Source organism: Ascaphus truei, chromosome 4, assembly GCF_040206685.1.
Source record: "Ascaphus truei isolate aAscTru1 chromosome 4, aAscTru1.hap1, whole genome shotgun sequence".
Lineage (NCBI taxonomy): Eukaryota > Metazoa > Chordata > Amphibia > Anura > Ascaphidae > Ascaphus > Ascaphus truei.
In genome coordinates, this window is record NC_134486.1 from 136,474,733 (window position 1) to 136,494,511 (window position 19,779).

The following is a 19,779-nucleotide window of genomic DNA, read 5'->3' on the forward strand; positions in this document are numbered from 1 at the left end:
GCAATTGGCGTGGGAACTTTTGTTTTAGGGCACATAGAAATAAAATTTATTTGGCCCCTAGATGTTAGGAACCCCCTCACTTGACCCCAATAGGGTCCCAGCAGTAATGGCGACGAGAAAGGGTCACGCCGGCGAGGAGGGTCCTACCATTGAGCGCAATGGCGGGCGGAGAAAGCTTTGAACCGGCTAAGTCAGAATGAGCAGAAACCTGGAACCCACAACTCCGGTTCAGTTCGAGCTAGAGGGCTCAGATTCGGGCACCATGTAGTCCTAGTTGCGGCAGGATTGCATGGCAAATTGCGACCATCTCGTGGCAACAGAACGGAGTCAGGGTGATGTTAAAGTTCAGGTTTCTGCCATTGACTTGCATGGCAGAAAAAAAGCCACTTTGGGAATGTGCTTTTAAACTGTCTTTTGGTATCTCCGGTTCCGGGGGTCTTGGAAGGCTGATATTTTGCCATTATGGCAAGGGTCCTCCCGCATGGGGACCAGGTAAATTTCAACCCGCTCAGACCCACAGAACGGGTTATTTGACATTATATTCGTGCAATTGGCGTGGGAACTACTTAGGGCCGCGGTCAAGTTCACGGGCAATTGCCATGGGAACTTCTGTTCTAGGGCACCTAGGAATAAAATTCTTTTTGCCCATAGATGTTAGGCACTGTATACCACTGTACAGTATACTGTGGAAGACAAATAATGAAACGATACTGAATATGTAGAATAAATGCATAGTTTTATTTAATCAGGGTTTATTACACAGTATACTGTACGGCCGGAAAACATCAGCATAGAGTACAATATTATCCATCGAAATCCCCCCATTAGCCGTTTTCTTTTCTGAGGAAAAAAAAAGAAAAGTTTTAATGTACAGTAATGGTCAGCCCCCTAAAGAAGTACCCAGCCAGCCCCACCAAAATAATACGGCAACAAGACAGTACTCACCATAGAATTAAAATTAATTTTCCCCCAGATGTTAGGAACCCCCTCACTTCACACCAACAGGGTCCGAGCATGTACAGTACTGTACTTTAAAATAAATTAAATATGCAATTTTACTATTACTGCACGCGCACGCCCAGACTGTGTACTGCAGGTTTAACCGCGAATGTATTAGACTTCAGAGACAACAGCTCGCAAACGCCCCCATGCGTTTTTACTCGGCATTGCAGTATTGCAGCCAGCGGGAATAAAATGCTTAAATCACAGCCGCGAAAATAACGCTATACACCCCGGGAGAAAACGACACAAAACCGCACATCACCGGGATCTTCTGAAATTCGCGGAGCTAGCCAAGTAAGAATTAAGTTGGTCGCCAATGTACATTTAGGAGAGAGGGATGAGCTTCTGCTGCTCCTCCGACTTGTCATTCAGAGAGAATTGACGAGATAAAGTGTCAGCCTTAACATTCTTGGATACAGGGAGATAAGAAATTATAAAGTTAAATCTAGAGAAGAATAGTGATCATCTGGCTTGACGGGCTCCCAGGTGACGTGCTCCCTCAATGTATAACAACGTTTTGTGATCAGTCAGGATAGTTATGGGGTTTTCAGTACATTCCAAAAGATATCTCCATTCTTTGAGAGCTAATTTCATGGCCAGGAGTTTACCATTCCCGATATCATAGTTGCATTCGGCCGGATAATTTTTTTTTAAAAAGAAAGCACAAGGATGCAACCTGGACAGGGGATTCTTTCTCTGAGACAGGACAACGCCTTCTCCAACATCAGAGGCATCAACTTCAAGAGTAAAAGGAAGTTTAGGATCAGGATGGGTATGAACAGGGGCGGACACGAATGTCTTCTTGAGAAGTGCAAAAGACTGAAGCACAGAAGAGGGACAGTAAGAAGGATCTGCTCCTTTCTTGGTTAATTCCGTGAGTGGATCCACTAGAGAAGAAAGATTCTGGATAAACCTGCGATAATTATTTGAGAATCCAAGAAATCGCTGCACTGCTTTAAGTGTGGTGGGTTGAGGCCAATCCAGTACTGCTTTGACTTGGGTGGGATCCATGGTGAGGCCCGTATCAGAAATGATATATCCAAGAAAAATAGTAGAAGTTTGATGAAAATGACTTTACTCAAATTTTGCAAAATGCCTGTTCTTTCGTAAGCGAAGGAGAACCTGTTTAACATTATTAACATGTTCCTGTTTGGATTTGGAAAAGATTAGGATGTCATACAGATAGATGATTACAAAGGAGTTGAGAAGATCCCTAAAAACTTAATTGATGAAATCTTGAAACACGGCTTGGGGATTGCACATACCAAAAGGCATGGCCAGGTACTTATAATGTTCCTCTCTGGTGTTAAAAGCAGTTTTCCATTCGTCACCCTAACGGATCCTGACAAGATTGTAGACACCTCGTAGATCCAATTTAGAGAAAATATTAGCTCCTTGTAATCGAACGAAAAGTTCAGAAATGAGAGGAAAAGGGTAACGATTTTCACGGTAATTTTGTTGAGTCCTCGTTAGTCTATGCAAGTGCGTAAGGCTCCGCCCTTCTTTTTCACGAAGAAAATCCAGCGCCCGCAGGAGAGGTGGATTTACGTATAAATCCTTTTTGTAAATTCTCTGCCGTAAACTCCTTCATTGCCTTGGTTTCTGGCATAGACAATGGGTAAGAGGTTCCCCTGGGTGCCATAGTACCTGGAAGCAGATCAATGGGACAATCGAAAGGACGATGTGGAGGAAGAACCTCAGATTTGACCTTATCCAACATGTCTCGGAACTCGGCATACTCATCTGGCAATTGTACCCTTTCCTTTTCCTCAGACACGGTGGTACACCCAATATTACTTGCTTCTATGATGCAGTTCTTAGTGCAGAAAGAGCTCCATTGAATGGATTCTTTGTTAAGCCAGTCCACCCGGGGGTTATGAATCTGTAACCAGGGAAGGCCGAGGATCACGCTAATGGAAGGTGTGTAACTAACATTGAGTTGAATCTTTTCCAAGTGATTATTCTCAATTTTGAGATGAAGCACCTCCGTTTCCAGTGAGATAAAAGCCGGCTGAAGAGGTCTTCCATCAATGGCTTCAAGAGCAATGGGACGTATTTTACGCCTGATAAGAACCAGATGGCGTTCTGCGAATGCTTGATCTATGAAGTTTCCCCCAGAACCTGAATCGAGGAAAGCAAGCCTAGAGATTTGGAAGCCCTCCCAAAAGAGAGTGATGGGGAGGAGAATGTGAGAAGGGTTGTCAGCAGAAATAGGGGAAAGAGAAAGCGTTCCCAATGAGACTCCCCCGGGTCTCACGGGAACTTTACGTTTCCCAACTTTTGGGGACAGAAGTAAGCAAAATGTCCAGATGTACTGCAGTAAAGACATAAACCAGCATTCTTTCATCGTCGCTTCTCGTATTTGGAAAGACTATTACCCCCCAATTGTGTAGGTTTGGAAGTATCCGGGAGCGGAATCTCAGATTGTCTCACCTGAGCGGGAATGATCCGGGATAGAGTGACACGATGATGAAACTTCTCAGATCTCCTTTCCGGAAAGCAATGGTCCACCTTAATGCAAATGGCTATTTGTTCCTCCAAATCGGTGGGGCGATCATAGGTTGCTAGCTCATCCTTCAAGGCTTCGGATAGCCCCTGCCAAAAGGCCGTGGACAGGGCTTTGTCATTCCAATTTGTCTCTGCAGCTATAGTCCTAAATTCGAGAGCGTATCTAGCAACAAAGCGATTCTGTTGGGAGACATGGAATAGTGCAGAAGCAGCAGATACCTTATGGCCGGGTGTATCAAACACCTTCTGGAACTCCCTGGAGAATGCTGTGTGAGGTCGTATCTTCGTTCCCAGATGGGAGAGGTCTAGGCAAGAGCGTTATTTATAAGAAGAGAGACAAAATACGCCACCTTGGCACGGGGAGATGTAAAGCGGGACGGATTCATTTCGAATTGAATAAAGCACTGGTTAAGAAATTCCCAGCATTTGTTGGGGTCAGCCCCATAGCGGTTAGGAGTAGGTAACCGGGTTTCTTGGGAGATGTATGAAGAGGGCATAGTGGCAGACACAGGAACAGCAGGAGCAAGAGAAGAATGAGTCTCTTGGAGAGAACGGGTGAGAGACCAGCGAGGTCAAAGTTTGTGTGGCATACTGTAACGCGTAGCTCCCCACAAACGAAGCGCAACCGTGGTGCTTAGGTAGGGAATTGAGTAATGCCATCCCACAGCCACGCGGGTGCACCTAGAATGTAGATTTGTTGTGCAAGCCAGGTCAGGAGTATAGATGTGAGAGTAGTAGAGGGTTCTTGTTGGATCAGGATTGGAGAGAAGCGGATAGTCGGGGTATGTAGCCAAGTTCAGGATTGGAGAGCAGCGGATAATCGGGGTGCGTAGCCAGGTTCAGGAGTAGAGAGGTGCAGTGTCCAAGTTAGATAGCAGTTTCAGGCAGCAACATGATCAACAGACAAGGCAAGGAAAGGCAGGAGAAACAGGAACTGAATGCAGCGAGGAACGGCGTCACACAAGACTATGCTCAGCAAATAGTGTCTAGAGCAAGAGGGTATATAAAGGGAGATCCTCCAATGAAGAGCCAGGGTGGAACCAGGAAACCGAATCCTATAGGCTGCTGGTGCACACAGGTGTGCCCTTTGATGCAGCCTGATCAGGAATGGAGGCGGAACCGAGCGCGCGCCGATCCGTGTGCATCACTGATGTCAAGGGGCAGAGACCGGAGCGCAAGTCACTCCCACGCCGGTCATGTCCGTCACCAGGACGAGGGAGGAGATTGGGGCATGAGTCAGAGGGGAGGCTGGATGAACGCACTTGCCGCGCGGCGGAGCGGGGAACGGAGGTTGAGTCAGCAGGGAGAGAAGCCGAGGAAGGTCCGCGCGCGTAACGGGGCCGTGAGACTGCGCATCCTGAGTGTCCATGGCAGCAGGTGTTTCAAGGTGAGGAGACGGTCTCCAGCCGTCAGGATGGTGGATCCTCACAAATACATAATTGTGTTAAAAAAAATCCCTTAAATACATGCATTGTACAGAGGCGACACGTTTTATTTGAACTCGGCTAGTTCCGCAAGCCGGGAGATGTCCCGGCTTGCTAGCCGAATCCCCTCGGCGTGCCGCGCATCACCGATGCGCGGTCACGCTTCATCGGGTGCCTGCGCCCCCTGCGCGCGTGTCCAGGGCTCCCCGAGGGAGCCCTGGTGTCCCGCGATGTTGGGGACGACGGTGGGGGGTTCCGGGGGACCCGGCGGACCCGGAGAGGGGAGGGGGAAGCCCCGATCGGAGGGCCGCTCCTACGAGGCTTCGGCGCGCGCCCGGGACACCACGGCGCGTGCCCGGTTACTGTCGCGGCCGAGACCAGGTAAATGCTCAAATTAACTTGGCCGCGACAGTATGTAATTTAATGTTTGTGTGTTTTATAATTAACATGTGTTGAAATAATGTAATGTTTGGACATCCATGGCTGGATTCTGTTAGAAATCTTAATTTTTTTTATCAACATGTAATACGTGTTATAGATGTACATTAAGGACATAGGGCCTCATGCAGTAAGCGTTGATAAGGGAATTATCGCCATTTTATAGGCAAAATTGGGTTTGAGATTCAGTAAGCGCCGATAAGTGCTTGATATCGCCAGGTTTCGGAGCCGATTATTTTTTTATGGCCATTCGCCTGCCGATAAGCCTGTTTTCGCCACTGATCGCCACTTTTTTAAATCGGCTGGATTCAACAAAAAAAAACAGCTTATCGGGCCTGATCGGCACTACGAAATTGAGATGTTATGGCCAATTTCTCCCGCCAACTAAAGTTGGCAGTTTGGAGGGGAGAACGATCGCTAAGGCTGCCGCAACGGCACTTAGAAAAAAAAAACTTCTGTACATCAATGGAGTCAATGGAGCGGGGACGTATAACAGTATAGTACTGTTTACGTTTCATTGCTCACAATACAAACGTCATTTGCATTACAGTGTGGGGGCATTCCCTGCATTGTGTCACAGCTGACGTGTATTATTTGCATAACATTATACTTTTACATGTTTGCAGCATTTGCGGGTCACATTACTCATCATGTGATGATGTGCCAAGGGAAAATACTATACTCAACTCTTAAAGGAGAACCTCACATCATATCACACATTTTACTGAACTGAGCGACAATTATTTACACTGGCGACACACTTTATTCGAGCTTGGCTAGTCCCACGAATTCGGGTATACCCGGGTGTATTGAGGTTTGTGACTGTTTTCTGCCCGAGTGCATTGAGTTATTTTCCAAGCAGGGATTGAAGCATTTTATTCCCGCTGGCTGCAATACTGCACAGTATATATATATATATACTGCATTACAATTCATGAATTTATGCCATCTGGTAGACACGCGAAGCATTGCAGCCTATTAAATCCTAATCATTATCATTTAACAGATCAGCCGCCCATCAGCCAGGCATGAACCCAGGCTGGGAAGGCAAATGCAGCGGGGCTTGTTAGAGGTGAGGAGTGGCGCATTCCAGGTATCTGCCAGGTACATACCGGGTATTTGCTCGAATAAAGTGTGTCGGTGCAGTACATGATGTTACACATGTCACACATGTCACACATACACAGTATATTCATCTTCCTTTACATTACACAATGCTTGTAATGTGACACGCATCTTTAAACGTTCATGTACATCTGTCTTCTCATGTTTACATATACTTTTGGGTCCTCCCTATTTTCATGACATTACTTATTGGACGCTCAATCACATTGCATGTTTACATTGTAACCGTAGCATTACAAGCACTTCAACCTAACTTATACACACATGTACAGTAATTCAGCATTGGGACACCTTGTAAACTCATTCTATAGCAACTATCCTCATTACACAAATGCATGCATATGCACACGACTATTCATTGTTGTCAACGTGTCACAATAACATGCCTAATTACACATGTTACACAAAACTTTTCCCACGTCAATCTCAGCCTTTTTGTCTAATTACATGACTGACTGTTGCGTTCACAAGTGTTACATGCATTGCACATGCAACTATTTATTTGCAAGCAATGTTTCTACAAAGGTTCACGTCACATCATTGCCAAATATCATCATTCCCTGCAGAATACACACAACAAATACTTATAACAAGAACTGCACACAGCTTGCCACAGAAGTACTTTATTATGTTAATGTAACACCTTGCATTTTACTATGTCACCTGACATCATCACATACCTATTTAAAGGACGCCCATCACCTGATCATTCACAGCTACTCATTTCAAAATGTTGAGATTGTTTAGGAGACGGAGGAACATTCTTTTCTATGACATGCTTGATGATGAAGACAATCATATAGGGCAAGGGAGGGACACACCGAGGGACAGTGACAGTGACAGGGACAGTCACGCGGATACGACAGAGACAGGGAGAGGGACAGGAGATCAGAGGAGAAGACAGAGGAGACAAGTTGTGCCTTATCCGCGTCTGTACAGGGAGAGAACCCTGTTAGATGGATGAGTGAGGAGGAGATTGTAAGTCGCTATCGTTTGAGTTCAGCAGCAATCTTAGCTCTTTATCAGGAGATAAGGGGAGATTTAGATTTTTTCACAGCCAGAGGTCGTGCAGTCCCTGGGCTTGTTAAAATGCTGTGCTCATTACATTATCTTGCTTCCGCGTCATACCAGACAACTGTGGGCATAGTGGGCGGGGTCTCGCAATCTACATTCTCGCGGGCCTTGACCCAGTTTCTCTATGCACTCAATAGACGCGCTAGGAATTATATTCATTTTCCTACAGAGGCGACAGAGTGGCTGGAAGTCAGGACTGGCTTTTATAATATAGCAGGGATACCATGTGTGCTGGGTGCAATCGATTGCACACATGTTGCTTTGATTGCACCTAGTCAGAGTGAGCATGTGTACCGCATCGTAAGCACTACCATTCACTTAATGTACAGGTGGTATGTGATGCGACGATGAGGATAATGCATGTGGTACCCAAATTCCCTGGTTCCAGTCACGATTCCTCCATCCTGAGGAACTCTTCAGTCTTCCATGCGTTCGAAGAGGGACATTTTGAACATGGTTGGCTGCTGGGTGAGTACACATTTACATGTTCTAACACAAAACACATTTTTATTTAGGAATGTTGGCATTGTAGAATTTGATCACTAATGTCAGCTTATGTGTGCTCCATTCATTATAGGTGACTCAGGATACGGAATTAGGCCGTGGCTCTTGACTCCGGTGCTAAACCCTCAAACTGAAGCAGAGAAGAGGTACAATGCAGCCCATATATCTACAAGATCTGTTATAGAGAGGACATTTGGCCTACTCAAGACCAGATTTAGGTGTCTGGACAGAACTGGTGGGGCTCTTCTATACAAGCCTCAAAAAGTGTCTGATATTATCCTTGCCTGTTGCATTTTGCATAATGTTGCACTCAGGCACAATGTACAGTCAGACCTAGCTGAGCCTGTGGTAGACGAGCATCCCACCCATGTAGCTGCTGAAAATGAACAAACAGCCAGTGGTGGCCAGACACGCCAGAATCTCATCAATTCATTTTTTTCTTGTAAGTACAAACATATATGTTCCAAGTTCTACTTTTATACTTACATTATGTTATCTTAACAATAATGTTTTTTTATATACCCTTCTGGTAGGACACAGATGAATATGGGTTGCACACCTTTCTTCTCTCTGCTGTGTGCACAAAGGGATGTGGCACCGGTATGTTATTGTTGCACAGGTTATATAATCCCTCTTCAATTGTACTTTAGTTGTGTGTATGTGAATACAACTGGGGTAACAAAGCACTAATATTTTAGCATTGTGTTGTTCCTTATGCTAACACAATACACATATTATACACATATTTGCTGACATCTCTCATAAGATGTGCCTACATCAATCTTCCTATAATTATTTGAAGTCAAAACCCAACATATTGGTTTAAACACAAATGTTACATATATGTACTTTCTGTATCATGTATATGCATTTAGCTACTCTTGAGCTTTCATGTGCATTGTATTAGAAAATGATTACTCCCATTTCATCACATTTTATGTATGTTTCCTTATAAATTCCATTAATGTAATATAGAGGTGTTTGGAGACAAGGGGATAACTGTAGTTATTTCTTTACTTACGGGAGATCATTCATCACGGATGAAATTGACTGATCATAAAACTCCATGCATGAATGCCTGCAATCACAACAATGCGTACTACATCTTATATTTAGCAATGTTGGTGTTTTGTAATGCTAGGAATTAATAGTCAACATTAATTTAAATTTGTGACATGTGTATGTATAAGTCACACGTGTGTGGATGTGTCCTACATGTACCAAGTGTTAAACTGTTAACAGAGAAGACAAATTTGTCACTAATGTTACTGGCATTTAGCATTTCTAATTTACCAATATGACAATGTTGGTAATATTTTTGCAATACAAATCACGTCACTTCATCATTATCATGATGATAATTATCAAGTATTGTCACAATTGTAACGTCAATCACGTGCACATTAGCATAGACACACTTTGTAAGACAACTGTTTGTGTCTGTATCAATTTGTGTAGGATCCATGTTTAACACCGACAAATGATAACACCAGCTTTATTATGGTAGCTTATATCATCATATTGACTATACTATGTATTTTTAGAACGTTTAATAAACACAGTAAACTATAGTTAGTTAGGTTAATGAAATATACACAGAAACGTACTTCATTACATGATGTTGATGTCATAATCAGAACATCATGCATTGTAGGGGACCACAACATCTGGCCAATAACATTATTTGCTACAGTCCCAAACCATTTTATCAACATACCCATGTAACAAGAGATTTTTAACAAGAAATGGCTAGTTGGTTGTAAGTGTCCTTTACATTGGGAGAAGGAGTGGCTCAGTGAGTAAAGACACACACTGGCACTGAGATTTTGAAGCAGGGGAGTCTGGTTCAATTCCCGGTGTCGGCTCCTTGTGACCTTGGGCAAGTCACTTTATCTCCCTGTGCCTCAGGCGGCAAAAAATAAATTGTAAGTTCCACGGGCCAGGGACCTCAGCCTGAAAAATGTGTCTGTAAAGCGCTGTGTACAACTAGCAGCGCTATACATGAACATGCTCATATTATAATTATTATTATTATTATTATTGTTACATAGTTTCGACAGTCATACGTTCCATTACACAATAGAATTCACAAATGTGTTAGCAGAGTGGGAATGGTTGTTATATATAAAACACACCATGCCATAAAATGATAGTAGTCATTAAAGAACACTCAATAAAAATTCATGAGGCACTATTTTGCAACATCATTATGTTAATTAAGTGCTTATGCAATATAGGCATAAGGGTATCACATTTTTAATTGTTTGTTAATAAGCGCTGCAAGCAATATAAAATTAGTTCCATATGTAGTATAGTAGTCGGTGGCTCCTCCTCACAATCATCTCATATAAAGGTAGACTCTTCTGAAATCATACATTGATCCGATTGTATCTTCCCCGACATCTCTGAAATACAGCAAACACATGATGGTCATATATGGCACCTTACTATATATGTATCCGTGACAACGCATTACACAGCTCTATATGATTGTGTACATACACACGTCACTCACTTATATGTTAGAAGTACAAGTGTACATCAGTATGTAATGTTTCTTTAAATTTGTAGCAGGCATAACAATGTATATGATGTGAACGTTGCCTGTATACTGAAAAATGTGCGCGCACATCTTAGTGTGCGCACGCACTTCACGCTTGGCTGCACTAACTGTTAGCGCATGCGCAAAACAAAGCGTACGTTGTGCGTTCAATACATCTTGAAAATACCATTAAACATAAAATCTTTATTTCAAATACAATGAATACGAAACTACATTCGTTCTAAACGAGTACATCTGTATTCTTTTTAAACAGACGTGTTTGGACAGAAAGGACGGCCGATAACACAATGCGCAAATGCAATACGTGTGACGTCATGTTAAACCAGCGTGAAACGCACGCTAACACTCCTCCCACTCAATTAACATTCAGCTAACGCCCAGTTGACGCCTACAAACACTGAGCCGCACACATGACACACTGCAGTTACCGTTACTATAACAAAACATGACAGCCAATAGGCTTTGAGGCGCGCACGTCGCTTGGGGGCGGGACTTACATCCGTAATCCTTTTTAAGGACGCCTTGGGCCATGACAAGGGTCCCACGTCATACGTGGTGGACCCGCTTTTAAATGTTGCATGATAACAAAACAGGTATGTGTTAGAGTTATGTTAAAATGTTGCTAATATGGTTAAAGGGATAGGAAAGTACGTATATTTATTCCGTCAGCAATGTGTACTACTCTTTCAGGTTATACTATATTGTATTCGGCAACAATTTCTTTGTGATCGCTACATGTTATGCAGTCTGCAATGTTACGCTGTATCCACGCATTGAAAGGGAAAATGGTGGTTAAAAAAAAAAAAAAAAAAAAAAACATTTAAACGCACAGTCAACGCATAACGGTTGTTATATTTACCATTCTTCTAGAATTAACTCTTCGTCTGGCTGCAACTGGTCGCTCCAGAAATGCAAGGCATTTTCATCCACGCTTGACCCACCCGCTGAATCCAGTATGACACACATCTCCTCCATGAATCGCTCATAGGAATCGCCACTGCTTTCTTCAAACAATTGGTCGGGAGGTAGGTTCATTTCTTCTGGTTCCCATTCCAATGCATTTTCAGCTGAAAGGCTTGGTACATAATCATAGTACTTTTGTTGTTGTACAATGTGGGTTTCAGGAATGGAGGGTGCAGATATTGCAGCAGGTATCGATTCACACGGAACAGTAGTAGCGGATCCATTGCTATTGGCATTAGGAATAAATATGCCTTTCACAACAATATATGTGCCCTCTTTCAGGGTAAAATGCTCTTCCTTTGCAATCTTCCAGAAACCATAGGTGTGTTCTAGCTTATCCTGCACACGTTCAAAAAAGTCATTAGTTGATAAAGTGAATCTTATTGAGGAATTAAAATTCCGCGCATGCCTACGGTCTTGGTAATAAGGATATTTAGCTCGAATCAAATCATAGATTTGGCGTGTGCTTGCTTTGTGTCCGCGACTGTTTAAAATTGCTTCTGAAACCATGTACTTATACCCTAAGAGGGGATTCATATTGTTAACGAATTCATCAGCCATGTCAGAGTAGCACAAAAGATGTGTGCAGTTCTGTCTTCTTTGCTCATCAAAATGATTCTGCTCAATGGCTAACAAATTCCTGTGTTTCGTTTTCAAGGTCAACAAAAGTAACTACTTTTACTCCTTATTTCAAACGCCAATTGGATGTGTCCTTTTAATTGGTTTAATTTTTGTTGTTAGTGATAGGCGAATGTGGGAAAAACATGTATCATTTTTTTATCTCGTTTGTGAAAACATTCCTACACTTATTTCAGTAACATTGAGTTTTCTAGAAAAATAACAAAGAGCACTGTGTGAAAATAGTGCTTAGACAGCCATATCAGTAAATACACACACCTGCAAAATGAAATATTTTTTTCCCACATACATTTCTGTGTGTATTTGAAAGTCTGGTTAACTACCTGTCTGCATGAGTTTAAATACGTGTGTATCTATATATATATAAATATATCTCTCTCATAAAAATATATATATATATATATATATATAAAGTGTATATTGTACTATATGTATAGTGTGTGTGTGTGTGTGTGTGTGTGTGTGTGTGTGTGTGTGTGTGTGTGTGTGTATATATGTATATGTATATATATATATATATATATATATATATATATATATATATATATATATATATATATAATGTATCTTTTTTTTTTTTTTTTATATTGCAGGAGTACACACAACATATTGATGGCAGTAAGTAGGCCTTGTATGAAACCTATTTAAATGGTGATAAACATGAGTGAATTAACTAATAAACATTTGTTTGCACCCAATAATGTTAGAGGCTCACACTTAGTATAGTTGTCAAACATTAGGCCTGTATTATTAAAATAGTGTGTTTTCACAAGGAAGCATGAAGTGTATGTTTTTTGTAAATACATCTATACCAGTTTAGATAGTACTATATATATACACACACACACACACACACAGTGTGTGTGTGTGTGTGTGCATATATCAATACATACTACATATATATTAGTATCAATTCAGAGATGTTCTTGAAACAAGAACACATAAATGATTAAAGGACAACATTACAATGGCCACCAAAGGCAAGTAATATTTAACACAAAATCCTGCTGTACACGTACAAGAAAGATGTTTGCAGTTAAATAGGTGCTTTTATAATTGCATGAAAATAATATGCACATGCAATGATTACATCAAGTAACATACCCAAATGCAATGTTTTGCTGCATAGTCAATGGCAGCTTCTCTAAACTTAGCAACTGGCTCCTGGTGGACCATTACTGAACAGACGATTAAAACATAAATATTTATAACACTATTCATTAATTAGGAGTGTTAACATTTCCAAAACTTCACGTGTACAAGAACATACTTGAAAGTTTGGAAACAACACAGTCTTCAGCATACATACAATAGTAATTAGATAATCTGAAGTCAACAAAACAAGGCCAAAGACATATTTTCTGAATTATAACATTTATTTTTTTTGTTCCTTTTGCGAGCGAGTAACAGGCCTGCTTGTTGTCTCTTGAATTTTCCTTTTTCTTTTGCCACCAACTTTAGGCACAACAGAGCCACTTTGAGTGGCCTCTGGCACTTCACGGGCAGGGCTTGTGGCCAGTGACTCACCTACAGGGCTTTTGGGCAGTGATTCACCTACAGGGCTTTTGGGCAGCGATTCACCTACAGGGCTTTTGGGCAGCGATTCACCTACAGGGCTTTTGGGCAGCGATTCACCTACAGGGCTTTTGGGCAGCGATTCACCTACAGGGCTTTTGGGCAGCGATTCACCTACAGGGCTTTTGGGCAGCGATTCACCTACAGGGCTTTTGGGCAGCGATTCACCTACAGGGCTTTTGGGTAGTGACTGTTCACGGACAGGGCTTGTGCCCACTGACACATGTGAGCAAGTTGGTAGACACTGCACAAGTGATGGTTGGTCTGTTTCATGTGTGTCTTGTTTTGTTTTTGTCGCCTCCTTTGTAGGTGTCTGCTGCTGAATTTGTACAGATGGCAGCGGTAGGATGTCATCAGGAACCTGCACAGCAATGTCTGCTACTTGACCGGTAACATTTGGGCCTGGTGAATGAATATCAGATGAATGTGGTGAAAACTGACCTGCATGAACCGATCCTGGCTGTGAGGTGTTGAATTGTGGTACATTAGTCATTCTCCAGTAATTAGCTTGTGTTTGCTGAACAACTAATGCTTCGAATGAGGTGTTGATTTTTTGCAACTGTTTAGGCACTTCAATGAAGACTCTGTGGAGATGTGCCAATTGTGAAACTGTTTCTTCCTGCAGTGCAATCATCCTTTCCAGCACTGTCATCAGGTCAGAATGGCGACGATTTTCTGCTTCCACAATTTTTCCCTCAGAAGCTACAATTGCATCATATGTGGTATTTGCTGGACGTTTTGGCGGTAAAACAGTTTCAATTGGAACCTCTTCATGGTCACTTGCTTGTATTTGTGTGTCTATGGCGGCGGCGGCGGCATCATCATCATCATCATCATCATCATCAAAATCCTCTTCATCATGTTCTACAAATAAATGTACACATTATTAAATGGCATGTTAATCTCTGCTGTGTTACACTGGCGACACACTTTATTCGAGCTCGGCTAGTCCCACGAATTCGGGTATACCCGGGTGTATTGAGGTTTGTGACTGTTTTCTGCCCGAGTGCATTGAGTTATTTTCCGGCAGGGATTGAAGCATTTTATTCCCGTTGGCTGCAATACTGCACAGTACATATATATATACTGCATTACAATTCATGAATTTATGCCATCTGGTAGACACGCGAAGCATTGCAGCCTATTAAATCCTAATCATTATCATTTAACAGATCAGCCGCCCATCAGCCAGGCATGAACCCAGGCTGGGAAGGCAAATGCAACGGGGCTTGTCAGAGGTGAGGAGCGGCGCATTCCAGGTATCTGCCAGGTACATACCGGGTATTTGCTCGAATAAAGTGTGTCGGTGCAGTACTATGTAATTGTACTGTGTCATAAGTAACAACTAACATGTTTCCATACGTTTTATAACCTCACATTAAAAACTACCTTGACTTAAGAATAATGTTTGGACTCAGTATGAAATATGAGTGAATGAAAACTTGCTGTAAACTCACAACTCCTACATGATAGTTAACATCACTAACACAATACAAGTTGGCTTACACTTCATTTTCACTGACACTAAGTAATCCTATTTAAAGAAGATGTGCAAAACAAATAATGAACATGACAACATAACATATAGAAGAGCACATATTATATGGCCACCAACTGATACACTCACCTTCTAGGTGTGTTGAGCTGGCTGACCCAGGTGAAGACACTTGTTCAGTCTCAGGTGACACATGTCCTTCAGGGGCAACTATATATAACAATAACATAAGTTTTACATTTACATGTGTAAATATTGAACAAACAGTTATTGCATGTTCTGTATTTATGAGTACCTAACAGCATAATTTCCTTAACCCAAAATGTGTGTGTGAAAGTGAACATAAATAGTTGTAATAACAATGTACATGCCTGTGTACTTAGAACTTTTGAGTTCCCTAACATAAAACATACTATGTTCCTGCAGTAATGCGTGAGGATAAATAGATAAAATTTGTACATAAAAATCATATGTTGTGTAGTGATATCAGTATCATAATGTACATAACTATCATGAGATGACCATTCACAATGGTTATCATGAAGGTGGTCATATTGCAAAAAGTGTTGTTTTTGGTAGAGGATATGTGTGGTACATTAATATAAGATGTGGCACACATGAATGTGGCTGTGACTAAACAAGACAACACATGCAGTGTGTGATAATGTGTCGTTGATAGTAGTAGTTCAACTATAGATATGAGTGAACTAATGTGTGACGTACGGTTTGATAAGTAATGAGTTGTTGGGGCATTTAGTAGCTAAAGTGAAGCTTCCAAATGAGTGTGATTAACTTCAGTTGTGCTAGTCAGGTTGTAAGAACGGTATTCCCTTCCCCAAAAAGCCTAATCAGCCACACCTTTCAATTACTTGAAACAGGTGAAAATGGTGTGAACTAAGTTTACCCTAAAATGAGGCTGTAATTAGTGTGTGTGCTGAACCCCACCCCCTCTGTTGAAGTGTATGCTGTGATGAGATATTAATTGCAGCTGCTTTAACACAATGGTAGATGAGCTAAATAGTCGTGTGCAGTTTTTAAGTTATGAAAACAATGACATAAAATATGATACGTGTGCCTCATTATGCTGTCTGTATATGAGTTAAAGCAAAAATGGACCTTTTCATAAACAACTATAGATGTGTTAGAGCAAGTGATGTTTGTAGGCCGTTGCATGCAATATATTTGATGCATGCTTAAAATAGGCAGTAATGTCATGTTTGTCGGAGTAAAATAAATAAAATACACAATAATATTCAACATATTTCTGTTCTGTACCTGTAGCTAGTAATAATTTCTCATTAACATGTGTTACACATGTGTACTACCCTGTTGTTCCCCATCTTCGCCCACCATCAATTGCTTCCACTGCAGCAATGCATTTTGGGAATTCACATGTAAATGAGCACGCAATGGCACGTGCTATATTAGTTACTGCTTTTAGTAGGACTACAACATATATGTCTATTTTGAGATATATATATATACAGAATCAGACATATACATATATAGATGCAGGTATGCTTATATTGTGAAGACAGTATAAAAAGCAGTGTACACTTGCGACACACTTTATTCGAGCTCGGCTAGTCCCACGAATTCGGGTATACCCGGGTGTATTGAGGTTTGTGACTGTTTTCTGCCCGAGTGCATTGAGGTATTTTTCAGTCAGAGATTGAAGCATTTTATTCCCGCTGGCTGCAATACTGCACAGTATATATATATATACTGCATTACAATTCATGAATTTATGCCATCTGGTAGACACGCTAAGCATTGCAGCCTATTAAATCCTAATCATTATCATTTAAAAGATCAGCCGCCCGTTAGCCAGGCATGAACCCAGGCTGGGAAGGCAAATGCAACGGGGCTTGTCAGAGGTGAGGAGCGGTGCATTCCAGGTATCTGCCAGGTACATACTGGGCATTTGCTCGAATAAAGTGTGTCGGTGCAGTAACTATGCAAAATAACTGTAAGCAACGACACGCCTAGTACAGTAATATTTCTCACCTGGTGGAAATTGTGAGGGGTAAATTCCTATATCACGGTCACCAGGTAAGCCTTCCACGACGACGGGAAGTAATTTTGCCCGAAGCAGCTCCTCCAATGGACTTAATATGAGACGTTGTGGTGTCGGCCCACCTCCAGTGCCAGTAGCATGCACGCGTTGGTGTTGTATTTTCTTTTTCAATTTGGACCTAATATCATCAAATCTCTTGTGACAATTCCGCTTGTCCCTCACATGATTCCCACAGGCATTGACACCAATGACTATTGTGTCCCACATTTCTTTTCTGCTTGCTGAACTTGTCCGCCCTTGAAAAACATATAAAATATATGAGGTAAATGATTAATAATAGAAGCACCAGTTTCCTACACTGCTAGCTGTTCCAAGAGATAGCAAACATGCTGTTTTATGTGTAATATGTGAAGCACATGAGCATTCACTACTAAACCTATACATGTAAGCAAGGTTGCATTCATATTGTATGCAGTTATGGCAAATTGACCGCCTGTGTTTAGTTGTCCTTGTAAGGCATGATAAAAAGCTGTGTTTCCAAACTAATTAACATAGAAAGATATTCTGAACCCATATTTGCATATGAACAAAACTCAGATGACCTAGGATCACATGTATTTGAATAATAAATGTAAAGGCACACTTACCTAGTAAATGTCCATATATACTGTCATAGTGCTCCAGAATGCCAGTGACAAGAGCTGTATTTTCCTGGTCATTGAAGCGAGGATTACGTGGCTTCTCCACACGTTTCTTCCGAGCAGGTTTAGGGTCAGAGCTTGGCTGGTGCTGACTGGACTCTCCTTCTTCCAATGGAAGAGCCTCCAAAAGCTGCCCACCAGCAAGCACGCTACCACCATCCACCCCATCAGCAACTGGGCCACCAGCAGCACTCACAGCACCAGCACTCCCACTCCTAGCACCAGCACTCCCACTCCTAGCACCAGCACTCCCACTCCTAGCACCAGCACTCCCACTCCCAGCAACAGCACTCCCACTCCCAGCAACAACACTCCCACTCACAGCAACAGCACTCCCACTCACAGCAACAGCACTCCCAGCAACAGCACTCCCACTCCCAGCAACAGCACTCCCACTCCCAGCACCAGCACTCCCACTCCCAGCAACACCACTCGGTGCACCAGCAACATCACTCCCCTGAACAGTACGTTCACTCCGACGCGTACTCGCACGAGTAGCACTCCCACTCCCACCAGCATCACTCTTCCCACGCTTTGCGGGCATACTTCCAGCACTCACAAAAAACAGACAATAAATGTACAGCCAATCACACGAAACACTTCCATATATAAAACAAGACAAAGATGTAAACAAAACAACAATGGACAAAGCTCACCCAATACACAACAAGTCTCTCCGTCAATATGCAAATGTTCAATCAGCCAGCTCTGTGCGTCTCTCTCTCTCTCTCACTCCCAACAACACAGAGAATGATTAGCAGTACACGTTGCCTTTAAATATGGCGCGCAATCCAATACATGCTTGTTTCGCCTGATTCAGCAAGATTTGTGATTGGGCAACCTATCAGCACCCCGCCACGCACGCCGATACACCTGTGTGTGATCGGATAATCATCGTGAGAGTGGGCGGATTTGTTTTCGGGTTGATTTTGAATGTATTCGGCACTTACTGCATACGGAGAGGAAAAATCGCCATTAACATGACTAATCGGTAAACTTGCCGATTTCACTTAATCGACGCTTACTGCATGAGGCCCATAGTTTTTAAACACAATTTATAAGTTTGGAAACATGTTACAATCATAAACAAATGTTACCAATTTGGGATAATACACAATAACAAAACAAACAAAAATACGGCATTTTATAAAAGAAATAATTCAACGCAGCAAGTTTTTTGACTGAGTCATTGGATGTTTCATTTGGAGCTCTTATGGGCGTCTTGTACCTCAACCACTCCATTTGCAAATTATTTCGAGTAACATTTCTTGATTCCTGTGGTGTTCTCAGGGTCACAATGGCTGAAGGTGTGTCTGACATGGTTGTTGTAGGCGTGGTCAAGATGGCTGAAGTTGGGTCTGGCATGGTTGTTCTGTTCAGGGTCATTATGCCAGATGGTTGCGTGTACGCTCTATCTGAGGTTGTTTCAGTATTCTTAATACTGGGTATTTGTAAGTATTTTTGCCATGTTTAGGAATGCGGGCACCAGGATTTCCTTTCTCTTTTTCTCTTATGTCCTGTTTTATGTTTTTTGGCAGGTGGTTGTGCATGTTCTAGTTATTGAGACACTTCTATGCCAGTTTGCAGACACAATTCCGTGTATGTGTCCGCCGACTATTACATTTCTTGTTCTGGACACAATTCCATTTCTGGTTGTGGACACGATTCCATTTCTACTTCTGGACACAATTCCATTTGTGTTGGGGCCGAACATGGCATTCCTGTTTGTGGAGACACTTCTATTGTTTGTA

At 42.1% G+C, this 19,779-nt stretch overlaps 1 protein-coding gene across 1 annotated transcript; it reads right to left on the minus strand.

The window, feature by feature from the left end:
- Nucleotides 1-3,345: 3,345 nt before the first annotated feature.
- Nucleotides 3,346-19,348, minus strand: LOC142492328 (uncharacterized). Its single transcript, XM_075594980.1, has 5 exons — nucleotides 19,257-19,348; nucleotides 17,318-17,505; nucleotides 15,443-15,520; nucleotides 13,853-14,679; nucleotides 3,346-3,690 (listed from the first exon to the last, which is right to left on the minus strand). Exons 1-5 carry the CDS (start codon nucleotides 19,346-19,348, stop codon nucleotides 3,346-3,348), a joined length of 1,530 nt encoding a protein of 509 aa, XP_075451095.1.
- Between the last annotated feature and the right edge of the window lie 431 nt (nucleotides 19,349-19,779).

Coding starts and splice junctions, on each gene's coding strand:
- LOC142492328 (XM_075594980.1), bottom strand. CDS start 19,348: ATGTCAGACACACCTTCAGCCATTGTGACCCTGAGAACACCACAGGAA. Junction 15,521..17,317: donor CCCCTCACAATTTCCACCAG/GTGAGAAATATT, acceptor TGTTATATATAG/TTGCCCCTGAAGGACATGTG. Junction 14,680..15,442: donor CAGCTCAACACACCTAGAAG/GTGAGTGTATCA, acceptor ATTTATTTGTAG/AACATGATGAAGAGGATTTT.